Source organism: Cololabis saira, chromosome 3 (assembly GCF_033807715.1).
Source record: "Cololabis saira isolate AMF1-May2022 chromosome 3, fColSai1.1, whole genome shotgun sequence".
In the NCBI taxonomy this organism is placed as follows: domain Eukaryota; kingdom Metazoa; phylum Chordata; class Actinopteri; order Beloniformes; family Belonidae; genus Cololabis; species Cololabis saira.
Genome location: NC_084589.1, coordinates 1704832 through 1727211, shown reverse-complemented (window position 1 = coordinate 1727211; position 22380 = coordinate 1704832). Strand labels below are relative to the sequence as shown.

The 22380-nt window shown below is 45.3% G+C and overlaps 1 protein-coding gene and 1 pseudogene across 1 annotated transcript; both read right to left on the bottom strand.

Annotated features, from left to right (window-relative positions):
- Positions 1-2268: 2268 nt before the first annotated feature.
- Positions 2269-20673, bottom strand: LOC133440819 (protein asteroid homolog 1-like). The gene is made up of 6 exons (XM_061718141.1): positions 20547-20673; positions 18646-19451; positions 17898-18203; positions 17517-17721; positions 6539-6683; positions 2269-5505 (listed from the first exon to the last, which is right to left on the bottom strand). Exons 1-6 carry the CDS (start codon positions 20671-20673, stop codon positions 5259-5261), a joined length of 1836 nt encoding a protein of 611 aa, XP_061574125.1. The 3' UTR covers positions 2269-5258.
- On the bottom strand, positions 4575-4672 carry LOC133441278 (U6 spliceosomal RNA; annotated as a pseudogene).
- Positions 20674-22380: the final 1707 nt, after the last annotated feature.

Here is a 22380-nt window from a genome sequence, read left to right as displayed (position 1 = left end):
TATATTAGCTATAGCCTAACTGGGGGAAGATTTTTTTTTCATTATGCACTTCGAGAAAAAAGTTGAAATGTTGAGAAAAAAGTCAAAATGTTGAGATTAATTTTGAAGTACAATCTCGAGAAAAAAGTCGAAATGTCGAAAAAAAATCGAAATTTTGAGAAAAAAGTTGAAATGTAGAGAAAAAAGTCGGAATGTCGAGATTAAAAAGGAAAGGAAAAAGGAAGAAAAAAGGAAAAAAAGAAGAGAAAAAAAGAAAAAGATAAAAAAGAAAAAAACAAGGAAAAAAAAGAGAAAAAAAGGAAAGAAAAGAAGAAAAAAAGAAAGAAAAAGAGAAAAAAAGGGGGAAAAAGAGAAAAAGAGAAAAGAAGGAAAAAAAGAAGAAAAAGAAGAAAAAAAGGAAGAAAAAAAAGGTCAAACATTTTTGAAAAAGCTCTAGGGAACCACTACGGCGGTGCTAAAGAGGAGTCTCCAAGGCCAACAGAACCAATGACAGCTCACATGTCCAACTGCCAACTGTCTTGTTTTCTTCTTCTAGGGAAATTGTGGCTGGAGCCGAGCGTATTGTTTTCATTCTTTTAGGGCAGAGGTCGGCAACCCAAAATGTTGAAAGAGCCGTATTGGACCAAAAACACAAAAAACAAATATGTCTGGAGCAAAAAATGAAAAGTCTTGTATAAGCCTTAGATTCTAAGGCTTAGAATGAAGGCAACACATGCTGCATTTTCTCATTATGCACTTCAAGAAAAAAGTAGAAATGTCGAGAAAAAAGTTGAAATGTTGAGAAAAAAGTCGAAATGTCAAGATTAAAAAGGAAAGGAAAAAGGAAGAAAAAAGAGAAAAAAGAAGAAGAAAAGGAAAAAAGAAAAAAAAGAAGAAAAGAGAAAAAAAGGGAAAAAAGAGGAAAAAAGCAGAAGAAAAAAAAGAAAAAAAGAAAGAGAAAAAAAAGGAAAAAAAAAGGTGAAACATTTTTGAAGAAGCTCCAGGGAGCCACTAGAGACTGCGGCCTGCGGCTCTAGAGACAGACAAGTTAATGGCTCTAGAGCCATTAACTTGTCTGTCAGGCTTATTCAGGTGATACATTTTCATCAGTCCTCGTGTAATTGAATCCTCTCTTTTTAAGGGCTGTTAAGGCTGAGTTATGGTTCTGCGTCAAAACGACGCTGTGCCTACGCCGTCACTACGCTGTCACTAACGTCACCTCCCAAAAATTGTAACTATGCGTGAGGCGACGCAGACCAACGCAGACCAAGAGGGCTGTGATTGGTTTGTTTGGTAGCAACGCATTTCCGGTTTCCGGTTTGAAGCAGTCGTGAACTTTCAGCGCTCTTTTCTTCGTGTATGTGTGATTTTTTTTTTTGTTTTGGTTTTATGCACAATAGTTGTCCTTATCTCTGATTTACTGTGACCGGAAAAGTCGGATAAACCATTCAGGAAAAGATCGCGAACCCCTAGCGGTCACGGGGGGTACTGTGGAGTGACGGAGAAGTCCGGAGGGTTCACGACGGCGTCACGGTGACGGCGTAAGGCTGAAATATGCTTCTGCGTCAAACCAACGCAGAGCACACGCCGCAGCCGTGACGCCGTGCTGAACCCTTCTGACTTCTCCGTCTCTTCATTTGGTCGCGGTGCAGTACCCCACGCGGCCACTAGTTAATGATCTTTTTCTGAATGGTTTATCCGACTTTTTCCGGTCACAGTAAATCAAAGAAATAAGGACAACTATTGTGCAAAAAACCAAAACAAAAAAAAAATCACATATAAACGAAGAAAAGAGCCCTGGAAGTTCACTACTGATTCAAACCGGAAACCGGAAATGCGTTGCTTTCAAGCGAACCAATCACAGCCCTCTCTGTCTGCGTGTGGTCGGCGTCTCCTCGACACGTAGTTACAATTTTCGGGAGGTGACGTCAGTGACGCCGCAGGTGATGGCGTGTCGTCTGCGTCGACCCAAAACACACGCCTTAGGCACGGCGCCATTTTGACGCAGAAGCATAATTCAGCCTGTAGACACGGCGTGGATTTAACGCAGAACCATAATTCAGGCTTTAGCTGCAGCTGTTCCCCCAGCTGTGCTCGGAGGGGATTGGTCCAGGTCCACACGCCTTCATCTCTGCTTCCCCATTGGTTGCAGCACATCCAATCACCGCCCCATATCCAGGAAATAAAAGACACTCAACCTTCATTTTTTTTTAAAACTTTATCTAAAAGAATGATCAAAGAATAGTAGACAGGAACAGTATACAACTAGAATAAAGAACATGTGCCAGGGGTGATGTTAGTTATTCAAGAAGATTATACATATTACACAAGTCTACAGTTTTAATAGCCTTTTCATTTGTTGATTTAGTGATTAGTTTTAAGTAAAGTTCCATTTCTTTCTGGAAAACATAAAAGCAAGGGGTTTTCTTTGAAAATTTACTCTTATGAATATGAAATTTGGCAAGAAATAAAAACAGATTTATCAAAAAGTAACATCTTTCTTTCTTTCTTAGGGTAACAATGGAAACCAAAAACAACATTTTCCTAATGTAAATTAAAATCTATAGTGAAAGAGTCAATAATACATTTGCTAATATCTGCCCATAGTTTTTTCTAATGAGAGCAAAGCCAGAATAAACAAACAACTGTTTCTGGATGTAAATTACAGAAGGAACAATTTGTATTAATGTCCTTTTTAAATTTCTGCATGTAATGGCTAGCAGGATAATATTTATGTATGATTTTGTAAGAGACCTCCTTAACCTTATTTGTGATTAAAAACTTGTTAGGAAGCATCCAAGTTTTTTTCCAATCAATATGATCAGTGAAACGATTCCAGACAGTCAACGTTCATTCAGAGCAGCTGTTTGCTCAGCTACAGCCTCAACCTGGGGACCTGATGATTGTACTGATGGCTTGTGGGTGATTGTATAGATAGTTAGATCTATTAGTTAGCTCTTTATTTATAGCTTTGTAGCTCTGCTACCTTCTGATTTACTTCTGTGGTTTTCAGTTGACTGTTCACGTTAAACTAACGGCCTTTTTGGTTTCACTTTTTGTTTGGTTAGTTCTGATAGCTTTTGGCCCGGAGTTGGGATAGGTAGGATTTTGTTTTAGTAAATGTCTTTTTGTGTATAAACAGCTGTTTGGATGATCCTTTTGTACTTAGTTTATGGAGCTGCTCCCCTTTTGTCTCCAGAAGACCAGTGTTTAGTCACGTCGGGATCATTGAGTTTTTATTTTCAGATGGGGACTTTTTGATGTGTTTTTGTGTTGAGCAGCATCTCCACCCCCAACTCTGTTCATATACATTACCCACTGTGTGCCTGTTTGTTTTTCTTCTTTGGCTTTACAATAAACTCCTGTGATTCACATTTTACAACTTGTCTGGATTCCCTTTGTTGCGACTCCCCGACCCCGGCAGAGCCGGGTCCTAACAATCTGCTGAAGGACGTACTGATGAAGCTTCCTCTCCTGATGTTTACAATCTGCTCTCAAGTCCTCCATCTTCTCTCCAACCTTTACATTCACCCAGGTTCCAGATTTTCACTGTACAACAACAGTTTTCTGAAAGCTCACGAAGACTTGAGAGAAGTGTAAAAGTGGATATTCACTAGTGGGGGGTATTTACAGAGAAATCCACCTTAATGATTAAGATCTGTACATCTCCAGCAGATCTTCCTCATCAACTGAAAAAAATTTCTAAATTTAACCAAATTATAATAAATTGATCACATTTTAATCACAATTACTTTTTATATTTATATTCTAATGTGACATGAAAAATATCCCAGTTATTAGTCTGCAGTTCACAAATGTACCACTAGATGTCAGTCATCTGAAGTTTATCAGTTTATCATTTTTATTATATATTTTTTTATCTTTTATTATCATTATCTACAATACACAAATTAGATATATTTACAAACATAAGTCAAGTGTCATATGAAAATAACATATTTTCTGTAGAAAACAGTAGTTTAGTCTGAAGGCATTTGAACCTGCTTTGCTTTTTAATGGGTGAAGTTTTTTGTTTCTTTCTCTCTTTTTGATATTTTTCCATGTACAAAAACATTTAAATGCCAAGTAAATATTTAAAGCCAAGATTATTGAAGAGACGAGTCTTTCAGAATTATCTTCCCACCATCAATTTATGCTGCTTTTTTCTTGTTTTATTCTATGTCTCCGTAGCTGACACTTTGTGGATGATCAGAAACTCTCTTTATGAAACAGAACCTTTTAAAGTCTGTTGTTTTAGTGAAACCTGCTGGTTTTCTGAGTTTTCTGGAAAGTACAGTCAGATTATTTTAGTCATCCTGTTGACTCTCTTTATCTTTAGGGGGAATGCTTCTCCAGTGTCTGAATATTTACACCAAAAGTACATTTATTGTGAAACTATGTCGTTTTAAAGTGTTCAAAAATTACAATCTTCATGTTTTATTTAAAAACTTAACAAATGAAGACAAAAAGCAGCCTGTTTCAGGTGTCTATTAGCAACATACAAAATCAATAAAACACCCCCCTCTAAACCCGTGAGGCTCGTTGGAGTTTGTTAATGCACCTTTATGTCCATCACTGAACCTCTGCATGTGCGTAAATGCATGCAGAGGGTCTCCTGCTGTGAGGACTGCAGGGCCATGCTAATCTTCTCTGTATCATTCCAATTTTAGTATATATGCTACCAAAGTAACACAACAGAGAGTTCTCTGTGAGCCCTATTTAGTCCATATTCCAGTCCAGATATCAGAACCACTCAAGGTGACCAAACTTACTTATGATTTTTGAAAAGATCCATGACGTCCATGGCGTCCGTATTAATGGTGCCATCGGTGTAAACCGGAGTCAAGTTCTCTCGTCTGATTTATGTCTGACCTGGCAATAAAGCTTTTCTGATTCTGATTCTGATTCTGACTATAGATGATATTCTGGTATAATAACCTTCCTGAGTGGCAGCTGGATCATAGTTATCAGCACATGAAGTTACCCAGTTTAAGATTAAGATTCCCAGAATATTCTAATTTTTTGAGATAGGATATTTGAGTTTTCTTAAGCTGTAAGCCATGATCAGCAATATTAAAATAATAAAAGGCTTGCAATATTTCAGTTGATTTGTAATGAATCCAGAATGTATGACATTTTTGTTTTTGTAATTGCATTACAGAAAATCACAATATTCTAATTTTCTGAGACAGTCCTGTAAAATGGCTGCCAAAATCAACACTGGTTCTGACTAACAGCGGGTCCACCAGTCGCAGCTCCTCCTCCACTTTGATCACGCTCTACGCTTCGGTTTCAGCCTCTTCATCGCCGTCCTGCAGGAACAGCTTCTTCAGGTCCGCGCCGAGGTCTGGCGGCAGCCCTGGCTCCTGCCGGCGGCCCGCCGGAGCTCCGCGAGTGTGTAACTGGACCACAGACAGCATCCTGTGGTACTGCTCTCCGCTGGTCAGGCTCTTCAGGAAGGCCCTCGGCTTCCCTCGGCTCCTCATCCTGTCCACCAGCTGGTGGACAGTCGTCCCCTGATACAACCTGGACAACAACAACGTCTCATCTTCAGGCCGCCGGTCCGTCTGACGTGATGACGCAGCACCATCACGTCAGACGGACCAAGGCGGCCTAAGCTTCAAAAGGAACTGGTGAAAGGGCCAGTCCCATTCCCCCCCTACCCCTACTTTTCAGTCCTATCCCTAAATTTTGCACGTTCCCGTGAGGGTAGTGGTGTCCCAATTCCTCTTTGCATGTAGGGATAGTGGACATAACGAGGGCTAGTGGACATAACGAGGGCTAGTGTGTATCAATCTAGCCCTACAGAGCGAGGGATTTCAGATGCTGACTTCGCGACCGAGGGCCTGAGAAAATTTCCCAGAATGCTTTACGTCATCATTTGCAGACTGAATCAAAAAACATGGCGGACGTTTCTTATTTTTTAGTGAATAAAATCAAAATTTTTAGTTAGTTTCTGCATAAAAATGCGTTTTGATTACATTTCTAGCGAGAAATATATATTTTACTTTCATAATATTCACTCAGTGAATGTACATAATCACTCGCTTGGTCGTTTTTTCAGATCTCGCCAGAATAAAAGCTGATTTATGGTTCCGCGTTACACCAACGCAGAGCCTACGGCGTAGGTTACACATCTCTGCGTATGGTTCTGCGTCGATTTAACGCAGAACCATAAATCAGCTCCCGAGCCGGCGGCCCATCTCATCCCCCGAAAACTTAGGATCAAATTTCTTAACAGTTTATTTGGATAAACTGAGCCCAGGTTGGGGATCTTAACGGTTACTTTTACACCTGAAAAAATATTAAAACTTAATAAAGTGGCATATTAACAGCGCTACAGCTGAAATTAAAACAGTTTTTATCTCTGGGCTTCCTGATATGGTGTGACGTATGTGCAAACGTAACTACTCAGTCGCTTATGTCGCTTACGGAGCAAGTGGTGTCCCAATCCCTAGGGAAGATTATAAGGGCCCTACCTATTTTTAGGGCTAGTGGTAGTGAGTGAGGGCTAGTGGTATAAAGTAGGGGGTGTATTGGGATTGGCCCAAAGTCTCACCGTGCGATCTCCGGCTCCGGCAGAGGGAAGCCCAGCAGCTGGTTGAGGTGGACGCTGTCCTTCAGGCACGCCTGCCATTGGTTGAAAGCGTAGACTACGCCCACGTCCGGCTTCTTTGCTCCGCGGTGATTTCCCGTCTGATACACTGCAGCACAGAGACACCCGTCATCAACCAACCTGAGCTCACGTTGCGCTGAAGAACCTCGCCCACTGATGCATCAACCCAGAAACATGGAGGTCCGCCGGGGCCCGTTAACCGGCCGGTGCTGCTGGGACATGTAGCTGCTGATCCGCAGGGGCACGAGCTCATACCGCTTCAACTTCATGTAGTGAACCCCACCTCTCTAGAAGTCTGTTCCAGATCGTCTCAACACTTTAATCCCCAGTTCCACTAAGCCAGGGGTCGGCAACCCAAAATGTTTTAGAGCCATATTGGACCAAAAACACAAAAAACAAATATGTCTGGAGCCGCAAAAAATGAAAAGTCTTGTATAAGCCTTAGAATGAAGGCAACACATGCTGCATGTTTCTATGTTAGCTATAACTGGGGGAAGATTTTTTTTTTTCATTATGCACTTCGAGAAAAAAGGTCGAAATGTTGAGAAAAAAGTTGAAATGTTGAGATTAATTTTGAAGTACAATCTCGAGAAAAAAGTCGAAATGTCGAAAAAAAAGTCGAAATGTTGAGAAAAAAGTCGAAATGTAGAGAAAAAAGTCGGAATGTCCAGATAAAGTCAAAATTTTGAGAAAAAAGTCAGAATGTCGAGATTAAAAAGGAAAGGAAAAAGGAAGAAAAAAGGAAAAAAAGAAGAGAAAAAAAGAAAAAGAGAAAAAAGAAAAAAACAAGAAAAAAAAGAGAAAAAAAGAAAGAAAAGAAGAAAAAAAGAAAGAAAAAGAGAAAAAAGGGAAAAAAGAAAAAAATAGAAAAGAAGGAAAAAAAGAAGAAAAAGAAGAAAAAAAGGAAGAAAAAAAAGGTCAAACATTTTTGAAAAAGCTCTAGGGAGCCACTACGGCGGTGCTAAAGAGGAGTCTCCACGGCCAACAGAACCAATGACAGCTCACATGTCCAAGTCACTGCAGGGATTATGCAATCAGAACGACAGAAGTTGTATGTTAGTAGGGATGCTGCGATCCAACTTTTTCACTTGCGATCCGATACCGATACCACAGCCCTAGTACCGATCCGATACCGATCCGATACCAGCATCTCTCTGTTCTGACCACTTCACTTCACTTTTTTTAGTACTTATTTTGTAGTGTGGAATCATAGAAAAGGCAGTAGGTTATTATGACAAAACTTGAGCCATTTATTAGATATTAAAATAAATAACATCTTAACATGAAAAAGCCAATATAAAAAAATCAAGCAAATTTAAATAAAAAAAATAAGCAAATTTAAGAACAAATTTACTCAAAGTAGGCTTTGTTTGACATCTGTTACCATAAATAAAAGTCATGACTTCCAAAGTCAGATAAATTCTACTGCCAGTGGCAACCTGTGCTGCTGTGGTGAGAACAGAACTAGGCATAACGTAGCGAGGCTGGAGGTGTTGAATTAAGAGTTGAAATCCCACATTACTCACTACTGACAGGGGCTGGTCATCAAGCAAGATAAACTGCGCACTCTTTTCTGCGGACCGCTCCGATGCCGAGCTCAGCGGCGCTGCAAGAGCGGACTGCAGCGGTGTTTGCGCCGCGTCTGCCTGCTCGAATTGAACCTTTTTAATTTCTGTGACGCAGCGGTGGGCGCGTCACACAGGACTGGCACAGGACTGGAAGGACGCCAACATCACCATCATCTTTAAACACTAAGGCGACAGAGTGATCTGTGGGAATATCTGTAGAATCTCCTCTCCATCGCAGGGAAAATCCTGGCAAAGAATATGCTCAACAGATTGGTAGAGCATATCTCAGAAGATGTTCTTCCAGAGACAAAATGCAGCTTCCAGAAGACTCTGGAAACAACTCTCCAAACCTGGGGTAACACCCAAGTTCCTCTTCATCTGGAAACAACCACACAATGGGATGCACGCCACAGTCCTCACAGAAGAACTCCTCAGAGTCCTTCAAAGTAAAAACTGGGGTGAGGCAAGGCTGCGTCTTGGCGCCGGTACTTTTAACCTCTTTCTCTCTCTCATCACATACTGTATCTTTTCCATTGTGACTTAGACCCTGGGGATGGTGTCATCCTAGAATACCGTCTTGACGGAAGCCTTTTGGACATCCAACACCTCCAGGCCCACACGGCATATAAGTCAACACTCACAAAACTTTAGTCATGTCCCAACTCACTATCCAACCTACCTCCCCCCCCGGAGCTTTCACATAAATGGTGTTCCATTCAAAACAGATGACCATTGCACCTATCCTGGCTCCACACTTCTCCTTCGACACAGAAATACACACCCACATAAACAAATCCTCATCAGCTTTGGGATGCCCGCGCAACAGTTTTCGAGAGCCAAAACGTGAAGGTCTGCATTAAGGTTGCTGTCTACAACGGACTATGTGTTTCAACTCTGATCTATGGGGCAGAAACAAGGACTCCATACAAGCGGCATATCAGGAACTTGAAGGGCTTCCACATCTGCTGCCTACAGAACATCTTTGGTGTTGGGCCACAGTCCTATGTCTTGTGTCTGGGCAGAGTTCGTTTAAAGTCTTGACTGTGTTTGCTGTTGTTTTTTTTGCTTATTACTGTGTAACGCGGCGATGGTCTCTCAAGCAGACCAACAGCTGTTACGTTTGTATTATTATGTTGTTATGGGCCCGTGTAACTGAACCCATATAACGTGTCCCCTCACTACTGAAGCAGTTCGTGCTCCTGTTTTCCCCGTCAAAAGCTTAGAGCGAGTGCGGTGAATTTAGCTCCGCCCACTGGCTCCTGAGTGGGAAACAGCAGAACGATAAAGGTACCGGTGGTGAGCAGGGCTGGACTGGGACAAAAAATCGGCCCGGGCATTTTGAGCCTAGACCGGCCCACCAGGTATTGATGGAAAGAAAATGAAGCCTATGAATGAAAACAAACGTTCTTGTGACACCGCTTGTACACTGTCTTGTTGGTGTGTATGTTCTTGTCTAATAAACCTAAACCTACACCACCCCCCCCAGTCCCGTTATAGATGTACTTAGTACTGTTTCTGAGTAGACCAGCAAACTTGTATGGCAAGCCGTTTTAACATTTAATAGCTAGACTGGATATGTGTTGCAGATATCTGTAATTCAATTCTTCCTAGTCAAAAAGAACATTTCAGATATCTACAATGATATATTAACCCATTTTAAACAGGGGGAACGCATTCTGACAGCGTGAAATACTGCTGTCAGAATGCGTTCCCCCTCTGTTTATCATGAAGGGATGCGATTCCTGTCCTGTGATTTTCAGGCTGATATCATCATATTTGACCATTTTAAACAGGGGGAATGCAGCGCTGCCTCTGTTTTTACTAACTAATGACCATGAATTGCCTAAACAGTGGGTTCTTCCAATATATGTACACAAAGTCTTTGCTGCGATGGCATCACTGTAGGTAAACATTTCTCCAAAAAGATTGATGTATTATTTCATCCACCCACTATTAATCACAGCATTATTCAAATTTAGTGACAATCAGGAATCCAAACACCACTGTCCCTGTCAAAAAAGCAACTTAAATTTGGAGTTGCTAATTAGTTTTATAGAATATATAAGATATTGAATATGAAATCATCATTCTTCAAATAGTATAAATAATAATATCAATAATAAGCCACGGGCTCTAATGTTGTGACTACTCCAGCCAGAGCTACCTGGGAGATTTGCGAGGCCCTGTGCGGAATGGCCGGGGGGGGCCCGCGCGAAATTTTTTGGGTTTTTTGGGTAGGATCGGGTGTCTATAAGCGTAATTTTAACTCTCCAATTAGCAAAATACTCGATAACTTCCCCTGCCTCATCATCATTTGGCTTGCCTCGACGCGGGGCCCCACGGCTGCTTGAGACCCGGTTGGATCGGTGATTTTTGTAACAAATTTATCAAACGAGCCTTTCAGAGAGGCATTAAACTCTTCCATTTTCTTTAGTTTTTTTTCTTTTTTCATCCCCTGATGGAAATTTCCTGAATCTGTCTCGTTCTCTCGACATTATGTGACAGTTTGTTCCAACTCCACCCGTCTGGATCAGAGCACCTTGTGTCTGCGCCTGGTCTGACGCAGTTGTACTGAACAACAGACACGCGCATCATTGTACATATATTGTATATATTTATTGATATGCACAGACTAGTACACATTTAGGTCTGTAATGGAACGTGACTGTTGATATTTATAAGGGAAAAAACGAAAAAAAATTTGAAAACAAAAAAAATTTAAAAAAAAAAAAAAAAAAAAAACTGCCCATAGCGCGCGAGGCCCCTTGGGGCGCGAGGCCCCTTGGGGCGCGAGGCCCCTTGGGGCGCGAGGCCCCTTGGGGCGCGAGGCTTCAGCCCATAACCAATCTAACTCATCATAACCAATCGGCCAGTGGTACCAGTTGTTGTCAGGTAAAAAACAAAATCAAATGGGCCGATGGGCCTGCCCGGGCCAAAAAAAAAAAAAAGCCCAAAATCGGGCCGGCCGATGGTGATTTTGGGCCGGCCCGGGCCAACAAAAAAATATATTTTTTTTTTTTTTTTTTTTTTTTTTTTTTGGGCCGGCCCAAAATCACCATCGGCCCACCGGGCAAATGCCCGGTATGCCCGATGGCCAGTCCACCCCTGGTGGTGAGAGATCATGCCAGTTTTCTTCCCCTCCTTACTAACTCCCAGTATCCCGGCCATCAGGCCTCCAACACCTCCACTTACCACTGGGTGGAAGAAACCTCCCCCCGCAGTTTTGAAAAGCACCCGTCTGCTATCTCTCTTTGAAGTCTTACATGACATGACATTGTCCTGACACACATACAAACACCCACACATAGATAATCTGAAGTTTGTGTTTAATATTCAGTTGGTTGTTGTTTATGTGCAGTTTAGGCATGGTGGGTGTGTTCCAGGCATGTTGGTTCCACCCGCTAAGAACAGGAAGAGAGGAAAAAAATAATTTCTATGGTTCTTGGAGAAACCCCTGTGGATGATGTCACAGGGGGCGTGTCCAGCATGACTATTGTCTGTAACCTGCTAGTTTGTGTGTAGATGTAACTGAAGCCGCTTTGAGCCATGCATTCAATTCAATTCAATTTAATTCAATTTTATTTATATAGCGTCTAATACAACAGATGTTGTCTCTAGACGCTCTAGACACACAGGCCAGAACGCAGCTCCCGAGGCTCCAGCCTGCAAACATGCACAAAAGAGAAAAAAGGGCGTCCAGGAGGATCCGGTAAAGATGCCCAAGCCACCTCAGCTGACTCCTCTCAATGTGAAAGAACGGCGACTCCGAGCTCCTCCGAGTGACTGAGCTTCTCACCCTATCTCTAAGGGAGTGTCCAGCAGAAATAAGTCTTGTATCCGCAAGTCATTGGGTCATTACTCACACCACTACGGTCCGTTACACAAACCGCATAACTGCGGATGCTGGCCATGGCCTTGGATTTGGAAGTGCTGATTCTTAAAACTGCCGCTTCTCACTCGGCTTCAAACTTCAAACCGCCCCAGCACATGCTGAAGGTCCCGGTCTGGTGAAGCCAACAGGACAACATCATCTGCAAAAAGCAAAGATTAAATCCTGTGGTTCCCAAACCGGATCCCCTCCGGCCCCTGGCTACGCCTAGAAATCCTGTCCATAAAAATGATGAACAGAACCGGTGACGAAGGGCAGCCCTGCCGGAGTCCAACATGAACAAGGAACAGGAACAAGTCTGACTTACCTGACTTACCCGCTCCGATCATACAGAGAGCAAACAGCTCTTAGCAGACCTGGACTCCATACTCACTGAGCCCCCCCCCCCCCCCCTGACAGGATGGCACGAGGAACACGGTCAAATGCCTTCTCCAGATCCACAAAGCAAATATGGCCTGGATGGGCAAGTTCCCATGAACCATCGAGCACCCTGCGGAGGCTATAGAGCTGGTCCAGTGTTCCACGACCGGAACGAAAACCGCATTATTCCTTTGAGTCCGAGGTTTGACTTGGCGTGTCAACCAAGACAGTCCTACAACATCCAGAGACTTGAGGTACTCAGGTCGGATCTCCTCCACCCTCTGTGCCACTGAGGAGCTTACGAACCACCTCAGTGACCTCGACTTGGGTGATGGATGAGTATTATCCCAAAGTCAACAGTTTATGCTCCCTCAATGGAAGGCATGTCAGTTGGATTGAGGCGATCCTCGAAATAATCCTTCCATCGCCCGACAGTGTCCCCAATCGAGGTCAACCGTTCCCCACCCACACTGTAAATGGTGTTGGCAGAATATCTCTTCCCCTTTTTGAGGCGCCAGATGGTTTGCCAGAATTTCATCAAGGTCGAGCGAAAGTCTTCTTCCATGGCCTCACCCAACTCTTTCCAGACCCAAGTTTTTGCCTCCAGGACTGCCCAAGCTGTGGCTTGTTTGGCCTGCCAGTAACTATCTACTGCGTCAGGAGTCTCACTGGCCAACATGGCCTGGTAGGACTCCTTCATCAAGCTAACAGCATCCCTTACTTCCGGTGTCCACCACCGTGTTCAGGGATTGCCGACACAATAAGCACCTATGATACGATCCCTTAACCCTTATTTGTCATTTTCAGGACACATGTAACACACAGTGCACTGGGAACGAAATTTTGTTGCCTCTGGCTCAGAAAAGCAAATAATGATACAGTTTAAAAACGTCCTAACTCAACTTAACTAAAACTAAATTTTAACTTAACTTAAAAAGGTGCTTGTAGCAAGACTCGCTGCTACGGGGTCACCAGACAGGACAGCAGACACAGGGATTTGTGCAGAAAACGTTTTTATTCTCGTTCCGCAGAGACACATGTGCACCAGCACCTTCAGCAGAGCTGCAGTCGAGCTCCACTCTGCTTCCTTCCTCTCTCGTCTCCAGGGCCCGCACACTACTGAAATACACACAGAGTGATTAGACACACCTGTGTACCATCAGCTGTTCCAGCCGTGTCACCTGTGCGCCACTCCCCCGCACTCCCTCTCTCCCCTGCAGACCATGCCCCAATCCTGGACCCTGTCACAGTGCTTGAGTGCTTAAAAATATGAAAATAAATAAAATATGCAGCTTTACATTTTTTAAAAAACAGTTTGGTCATTTTAATTGGTTATTATAATCCTTTCATTTTTTAGTTCAACATTCTTATGGTCTGGGGGATGAAGCTGTTGCAGAATCTGGCTGTTCTGCATCTCGCACTGCAAAACCTCCTGCCAGAGTTGAGCAGTGTGAACAGTCCATGGTGTGGATGTGTGGAGTCTCTGATGATGCTGTTGGCTCTCGTCAGACAGCACATGTTTACGATGTCTCCCTGACCCACCAGTCTGGCCCTCGGCAGGAGGGTCCCCCCTTATGAGCCTGGTCCTGCTCAAGGTTTCTTCCCTCCTAAAGGGGAGTTTTTGCCTTGCCACTGTTTGGCTTAAGGTTTTTCTCCCACTAGGGGAGTTTTTACCTGCCATTGTTTATGTAATAACTGCTCGGGGGTCATGTTCTGGGTCTCTGGAAAGCGTCTAGAGACAACTCTGTTGTATTAGACGCTATATAAATAAAATTGAATTGAATTGAATTGAATTGATGTCCTGGATGGAGGGCAGAGAGGTCCCGATGATCTTTTCTGTCGTCCTCACCACTCTCCGGAAGCATTTCCAGTCCGCTGCTGTGCAGTTGCCGCACCACACAGAGATACAGATGGTCATGATGGACTCGATTGTGCTCCTGTAGAAGGTGGTGAGGATGGGAGGGGGGAGACGGCATCTCTTCATCCTGCACAGGAAGTGCAAGCGCTGCTGTGCTCTCTTCACCAGAGATCCTGTGTTTTCTGTCCAGGTTAGGGAGTTGGTGATGTGCACTCCCAGGAACTTTGTGCTCTCCACCACCTCCACTGCTGAGTTGTTGATATGCAGCGGAGTGTGTTTGGGCTGCTTCTTCACCTTGCGCCACAGCTTCGAGCTTCCGCTTCGACAATGGAGGCAGAGAACATGGTCCACCACTTTTTCCACTGACCTTACGCAGCATTGAGTCCACTGACAGTTTTAAGAGAGAACTTAAAACATATATCTTTAGACAGGCTTTCCCCTGATGATGATGTTTCCCTGGGCATCTGTGAAGTTACCTGTTGTTGTGCTATTGTGTGTTTTATATTCTACTGCATTTTATCCCTGATGTAAAGCACTTTGTGATTGTATCTACAAAAAGCGCTCTATAAATAAATTTTACTTACTTACTTACTTACTTACTCAATGTCCCCAGCCTCCCTCGGTATCTGTGAGTTCTCTCGGGGGTGAGAGTTGAAGACTTCTCTGACAGAGGACTCGGCCAGACGTTCCCAACAGACCCTCACAATACATTTGGGTCTGCCCGGTCTGTCCAACTTCATCTTCCGCCAGCCTATCCAACTCACCACCAGGTGGTGATCAGTTGACAGCTCAGCCCCTCTCTTCACCCGAGTGTCCAAGACATATGGCCGAAGGTCAGATGAAACAACAACAAAGTCGATCATTGACCTCCGGCCTAGGGTGTCCTGGTGCCACGTGCACTGATGGACACCCTTATGCCTGAACATGGTGTTTGTTATGGACAAACCGGGACTGGCACAGAAGTCCAATAACAGAGCACCACTTGGGTTCAGATCAGGGAGGCTGTTCCGCCAAAACACGCCTCTCCAGGTATCATTGTCATTGCCCACGTGAGCGTTGAAGTCCCCCAGTAGAACAATGGAGTCCCCAGTTGGAGCACCATCAAGTACTCCTCCCAGGGACCCCAAGAAGGCCTGGTACTCCCCACTGCTGTTCGGCCCGTAGGCACAAACAACAGTGAGAGACCTTTCCCCGACCCGAAGGCGCAGGGAAGCGACCCTCTCGTTCACCGGGGTGAACTCCAACACATGGCGACTGAGCTGAGGAGCTATAACCAAGCCCACACCAGCCCGCCACCTCTCACCCTGGGCAACTCCAGAGTAGTGGAGGGTCCAGCCCCTTTCAAGGAGCTGGGTTCCAGAGCCCAAGCTATGTGTGGAGGTGAGCCCGACTATCTCTAGCCGGTAGGGGTGTCACGGTACACACAAGTCACGGTTCGGTACGTACCTCGGTACAGGGGTCACGGTTCGGTACGGGTTCGGTACGGGTTCGGTACAACGGGAAAAAAAATACAAAAAGTCCCAAATGTATAAGACGAGTTTTTTCTTCCTTTATTTTGATCATAGCATTTGAAAGTTAAAGTTTGTTCAATTGGCTACAAAACTAAAAAGCATCTCTTATTAAAGTGTAAAATAAATAGAATAAAACATTTAACTTGTGCATTAGTGTTTTTAATTTTACCACGGACTGGTTTATGTGAGCGCGGGATGGGACATTGTAACGAGGCTCGAGCACTTTTAATATATACTTGAACCCGGGCTCTGCTACTGCTGCATATGGGCAGAGCCGTCTGGGGGCGGAGCATTCTCCATGGGCCTTATGATAGTAATTTTAACGTTCAACAACATCATCCTACCCATCAAACTACATTTATTCTCACTTTTATTGAGCCAAGCAGCCTATTGGCCTATGCTGCAGAAAGCAGAGTAAAGTCACAAACTTGTTCAGAAGAACACACACACACACACACACACACACACACACAGGCCTGACAGCTGTCAATCACATGACTCTGAAAACTCAGATAATCACGGACTGACTCAGTTCATTCTTTGATACAATTTAAATACAAAAAAAACATAACTGGTCTAAATTACACAATCTATTTAGATAGATATAGACACAGCGGTCTATAACATCATTTCTGAGCTCTATAACAGAGAATAGACTCGGCGGTCTCGTTCACAACAACACAAGCTCATTAAAATAGGCAGCTGGTCAAGAAACTGATAAATAAATTATTTATGAAGGTTACACTCACTCACCAACGGTAGTTGACTCTTCCATAACCCAAAATAATCCAGGTAACGTGGAAAACGGGGTAACATTCAAAACTTTGTACAAATTTAGTCCTCTTTTAAACTTTAGCGCTAATCTCCTTCACTGTGACTGTTAAGGCTGATTTATGGTACCGCGTTACACCAACGCAGCGCCTACGGCAAAGGTTGCGCGTCGCCGCATAACCTCGCCGTAGACTGCGCCGTACCCTACGGCGTATGCTCTGCGTCGATTTAACGCAGAACCATAAATCAGGCTTTACAGCCAATCCGCGTTGGCACACGGCCCTGATGCGTTCAGGACAGTTGTATATTAAGAATTAGAACATTTTATCGTTATTATAGCCTACAATTTATGATGATATATGAATTGCACATATATGTATTGATATGCACAGACTAGCACACATTTAGGTCTGTAATGGAACGTGACTGTTGATATTTATAAGGGGGAAAAAAAACGATGATTGATTTTTTTTTTTTTTTTTTTTAACTCAGTCAGACGTATTCGCCGTATGACTGCGTGAACCGAACCGTGACCCCCGTACCGTGACGGGACGGGACGAATACAAATACCGTTACACCCCTACTAGCCGGTATCTCTCAACCTCACGCACAAGCTCTCCCATGGGCAAAGACCACAAGGCACTTGCCTTCAACCCCCAATCCCACGCCTGGCTCCAGGGAGGGGTTCGCCTCTGGGCGACTTAACTTTTCTTAGCCTTTCTGTTTGGCTCGTGAACTGCACTTAGTCTGGCCCGTCACATAGGACCTGGTTGCCATCGGAGACCCTACCAGGGGCAAAATGCCCCAGACAACATAGCTCCTAGGATCATTCAGGCAACACAAACCCCTCCACCACAATAAGGTGGTGGTTCAAGGAGGGGCTGCTTGGATATGGGTTGAATGTTTATCCTGCTATCTCATTAAGTTCTACTGCAGTTTTGCTGCCTAATCCGGCCCCGTTTACCTGCTTTGGGTCTGGATACGACTCCGATGCTCATTCCCAGCAGCAGCGCCTTCAGCAGGGTCAGGTCTGGAGGAGGCTGAGCCATCTGCAGCCAAAAGCAGGTGACGGCCACCGGGAGCTTCAGCTGAGTGGGAAGGAGACTCAGAGAGTCATCGGTGACACCCAGAGCTTCCAGTAGGACCAGCAGACGCTCAGAATGCTCCGCCTGGCGCCGCCAAGATGCAGGAGAGATAACGGGATGGTAAAACTTCAGGGAATCAATCGTTTATCATAAAATGTGAAAAGAATAACCTCCAAGGAGCTAAAATGAATCTCTGACATTTGCTTATTCATGTGCAACGTTGTTATTGTGTCCCGTAACCTGGAACAAAGAAGCGTCACCTCATGCAGCGAGCTGAGTCTGAGTCCCGTGTTGGTTTTACTGAAGGCTGGTCGGACCGGTACGTATATCAGCTGCGAACCGGCCCGGTCTCGCTCCATCACCTGCAGCGACGTCCCTCTGCCCAACAGCAGCCCGTACATCATCTGCCGGATTGGCCTGGAGATCACATACACGCTGGGCCGGTCCCGGGGCTCCACAGCCATGCCCAGTAACATCCTCTGCAGCTGCAGCACGTCCAAGATGTTTGGGGTGAGCCGTGTCTGCGTCAGAGCCAGACGGGCCCAGCCTGGGACAAGACCGGATCCCTGCGGGAGACAACAGTTCATAACACCCCCATGTAGTCAGTAGTTGTCAGACAAAGACAACAGATGGACCACCAGCCTTCCTACAAGGGAAGCACATTCAAAGGAAGCAGTACCACTTCTGGCCACACGGGGGCAGCTCATAGTAGGACCGTTCATGCATCAGCCTCACACAACTGTGTCCATCTCTAGTGGGACCGAGTGAAGAGGTTCGGGGCCATCCCCCCTCGTTGGTGCGGTATCGTCAGTAGCTCAGTTCTGAACGCCCCCCGGTGGTCAGAAGTGGAAACGCCCTAACGTGGCTTTAATCTGTGAGTTTTTGCACCTTAATAGACAACTTTAATGAAATTATATGTGAGAAATACTAATAATTAAAATGTATTAATAAAAATATGATTTCACAAAATTACGCGTACTCATATCCCTAGCAGTTTTGGATCATTACCTGGAAAGGGGGTGGCACCTGGTGGTCGAAGAACTGTTTTAGGCAACTCCGATGAAGTTGGTACTCCGTCATCCCCTCAGACAGTCCTCTCTCGACCTCTTCTCTCCTCTTCGTGTCCAGCTCTCCCATCAGCCCCAGCGCCGCCACCACGGCCTCCCAAGGATGCTGGAAGTCCCTCAGCCAGCAGAGCAGCCCCTCCAGGTGACGCGAGGTCCTGCTTCCCCACGGGGCAAACTGAGTCCAGCTGACCGTCTTCAGCTTCACGTAGTCATTACCGGCCAAGGCGGCGAAGGCGGGCAGGAGCTGGCGCTGGATCCGGAAGACGTCGCAGAAGCGAGAGGCTGTGTAGCTCTTACAAGGGATGTAGCTCTGCAAGTTGCCCTTCACCTCCCTCCAGCGGAAGTGAGTGATGGGCAGAAACCCTGCAGGGAGGTCAAAGATGAAGAAGTCCCCATCGTTGGAAAGCACAGGGCAGTTCCATTCAGCAGCGAGGGCAGCTACCTCCTGGTCGGCCTCCCCAAAGCAGTGGGCCACTGGAACCTGCAGTCGAGTCAGAGTCTGTTTGAAGACCATCTTGGCCATCTGTGGGATGATTCCCTTTCTCTCACCAGTCTCCGCTGCCTGGTGGGCCTCCTGGATGCGTTGCTCAGCTCTCATTTTCATCGTTTCCAGCTTCCTGTCTGTGGGGTCCAAACCTCCGTCCAGAACCACGTACGCCATGACTTCGCAGGTCCTGAGCGCTGAGATGAACCTCTCGATGAGGTCTTCAAACGATGCATACTCCCCACCACAATTCTGGTCCAAACCTGGCAACAACACAAGCAGTCATCCAGCAGCTGTGGACATGCGGACTCTCTAATGGCGCTTTTCCACTAGTACCTACTCAGCCCGACACGGCTCGTCCCGCCTCATCCCGGCTCCACCCGTTTTGTCCCCGTTTGTTTTTCCCCAGCCAGGTGAGAAGTGGGCGGGTTGAGGTGAAGCTGCTGTGACGTAATCGATCGCGCAACCCCTTTGTTCGTGTCGGCCCAGATGAGAAATCAGCTGGAGCCGCGAGCGGCTGAGAGTAAAACAGCCCGCCTACATCCCTTTTTTAATTCTCTCCTCAGCCACCAGGTTTATGAACATCTGCACCTCAGAGTTGGATCACCAAACAGACGTTTGCGCTTTATAATAAAATCGCCGCGAGCCGCGAGTCGCTCTCGCGCTGACTCCCGCTTCCTGATTCAAACGTCTGACGGCCCCGCCCCCCGACCAATCAGAGGCGTGGAGGGTGGTGACGTCAGAAATAGTCCCGGCTCAGCCCGGTTAGAACCTCGGCAGAATGGTTACAGAAAAAGTATCTGCTTGGCACGGCTCCACCCACCTTGGACCGTTGTGGAAAAGCGCAAGACGGGGGCGTGGCGGGTAGAGGCGAGCTGAGTAGATACTAGTGGAAAAGGGCCATATGACCAGAACTCTTCGTATTTAGACCAGTGTGGCAGCCGGTTCCTGCACAAATACATCAGTGATGTGACCCAGAGGTTTGTGAAGAGTCCATTTGAAGCATAGAAGTACTGAGCTAATACTGGCTTTACCGGTTAGTCTAAATACCGCACGGACGAGCGGAGCAAACAGGTCCAGTAACTGACTCGCCTGTCAGCTGGTTTATCTGTTATCTTAACCTCCACCTATCCTGATCAGATCTGTGCATCCAACCACGGCCCTTCTGCAGGCAGCGCAGGTTTGAATCCCAGCCTGATGCTCTTTCCCTCGCCATCCCTCGTTTCAAAGAGCACCTCCATCACCTGCCTACCGTCCTTTCTAACGACCAGGTTGTTTTGTTTTTATAATCTAATCCTGATAACTTATGCGGCCCCTCTATGTCAGTGACGGAGGAGTTTTAGTGACGCGCGTCTCACCTGAGGTGCAGTACAGGTTGCACATCAGGTTGTTGCCGTCGATCACCAGCCGGGTCCCCCGGAGCCGGGCGTGCCGGTAAACCTCCCTGTAGGTCTCCAGGAGCCTGGTGAGACCATTAATCCCCATCTCTCATCTGTGTTGCACGCATCTCCGCGACACCGGGCGCGCTCTTTATCTATTTCTTGAAGTTTCAGTTTCCTGACGTCACTTTACAATGGTCAGGAGAAGGGCGGAACCGGAATGGTGCTGGTTTTGGTCTCAAGTACAGCGTTAGAAGACGTGCGCTGATGGTCGGGGGGGAAGGGCACAGATGGAAAACAAACTGCAAGTATGATAGATAATAACTCATATATGACGTCATTCTGAAGTTAGGAGGTGTGTCACACTTTTGATTGACACTGCAGAGGCAAGTCTTGACAACATTCCTCCACTTTGTTGGGATTTGAAAGTGTTTAGTTATCAACAACTTTCTGAAGGTCGTTTTAAAACCCGGATTCTTTCATTCGTCATGGTTTTGATGTGGATCTGCTGCTGTGTTTGGGACCATTTCATGTCACATGACCCAGTTTCAGTAAAGCTTCATCCATCACATGTGACTGACAGGTGTCCAGGTCCAGACCAGCATCGTTCCACCACCGTGCTTGACAATGGGTCTGAACTGGGATCTCCGTCATCCCGCCTCCTCCAGGCGAGGGTGGGAGTGGCTTGGGGCCTCCTCCCCAAGAAGACATCCAGGAGACCTCCTAACCGTATGAAGCACCTCAACAGGAGTCTCTCCTCCCATCTTTCAGGGAGGATCCAGCTACCCTGCGGAGGAACCTCATTTCCTCCTCACCGTCCACCTGCTGGAGTTGGTGAGCATAGATGAGGGTAGGAACGTGGATGACCCTAACCCCACCCTCTTCACATTTGCTGGAGCTGACAGCTGAACAGCTGAGATGAAAGTGAAACCTTGGAAGCCCTGAGTGGAATTTTGGTGACACATGGTCAGCTGATTCTGCAGTAAACAATACCAAACATAGTTTATGTGAGAGCTGAACAACACACACCTGTCAATCAGACGGACGGAGTGCTTTCAGTACATTAACTGCATTTTGTTGTGCCACAAAGGGGGTGCTGTTTCAGTTATTAAAGAGTTATTAATAATGGTCCTTCGACAATTATTAATAATTATTAAAGTAGATTACTTATCTAAATGAATTATCAAAATGAATTAAAGGGGACCTATTATGTCATTTAATGTATATTTTAAACAGGCCTTGAATGTCTTAAAAACAATCTAAAGCTTGTTTTTTCTACATAAAACAGAAATTCAGCCTGTGGGCCATGTCTCTAGTTTTACCGCTTCTAACCTCATTATCTATGAGTGATCCTGAGGGGGCGGGGCTATGATAATGAGGCTCTGTGCTGATTGGCTGCCTGAATGACGTGTAGCAGGGGAGGAAACAAAGCCTCTCCGGGGAGAAGAGCAGCGGCTCCGTACACTATTAAAGCTGGATCGTGTGCAGTTGCCGGTGTTGTGCCAAAAAGTGATTGCCTGCCAGAATCTGATTTCTTCTGATTTCTGGCCGCGGGAGCGCGCACAGCAGCCCGTTGAGCGATTACGAAGCTCAAGAATGAGATCAAGTCATATTTAGGCAGAAACAACTTTTCATTAACTGTATTTGGCCTTCAATCAATTTTTGGCAGGTGAAAATGCCTATTTTGTGTTGTAATGGTCCTTTAAAAGAGTTAAAGCAATCATGTGAGCTCTAGTGTTTATATTATGAAGCTCAAGAATGAGATCAAATCATATTTAGGTAGAAACAACTTTACTTTACTTTACATTAATTG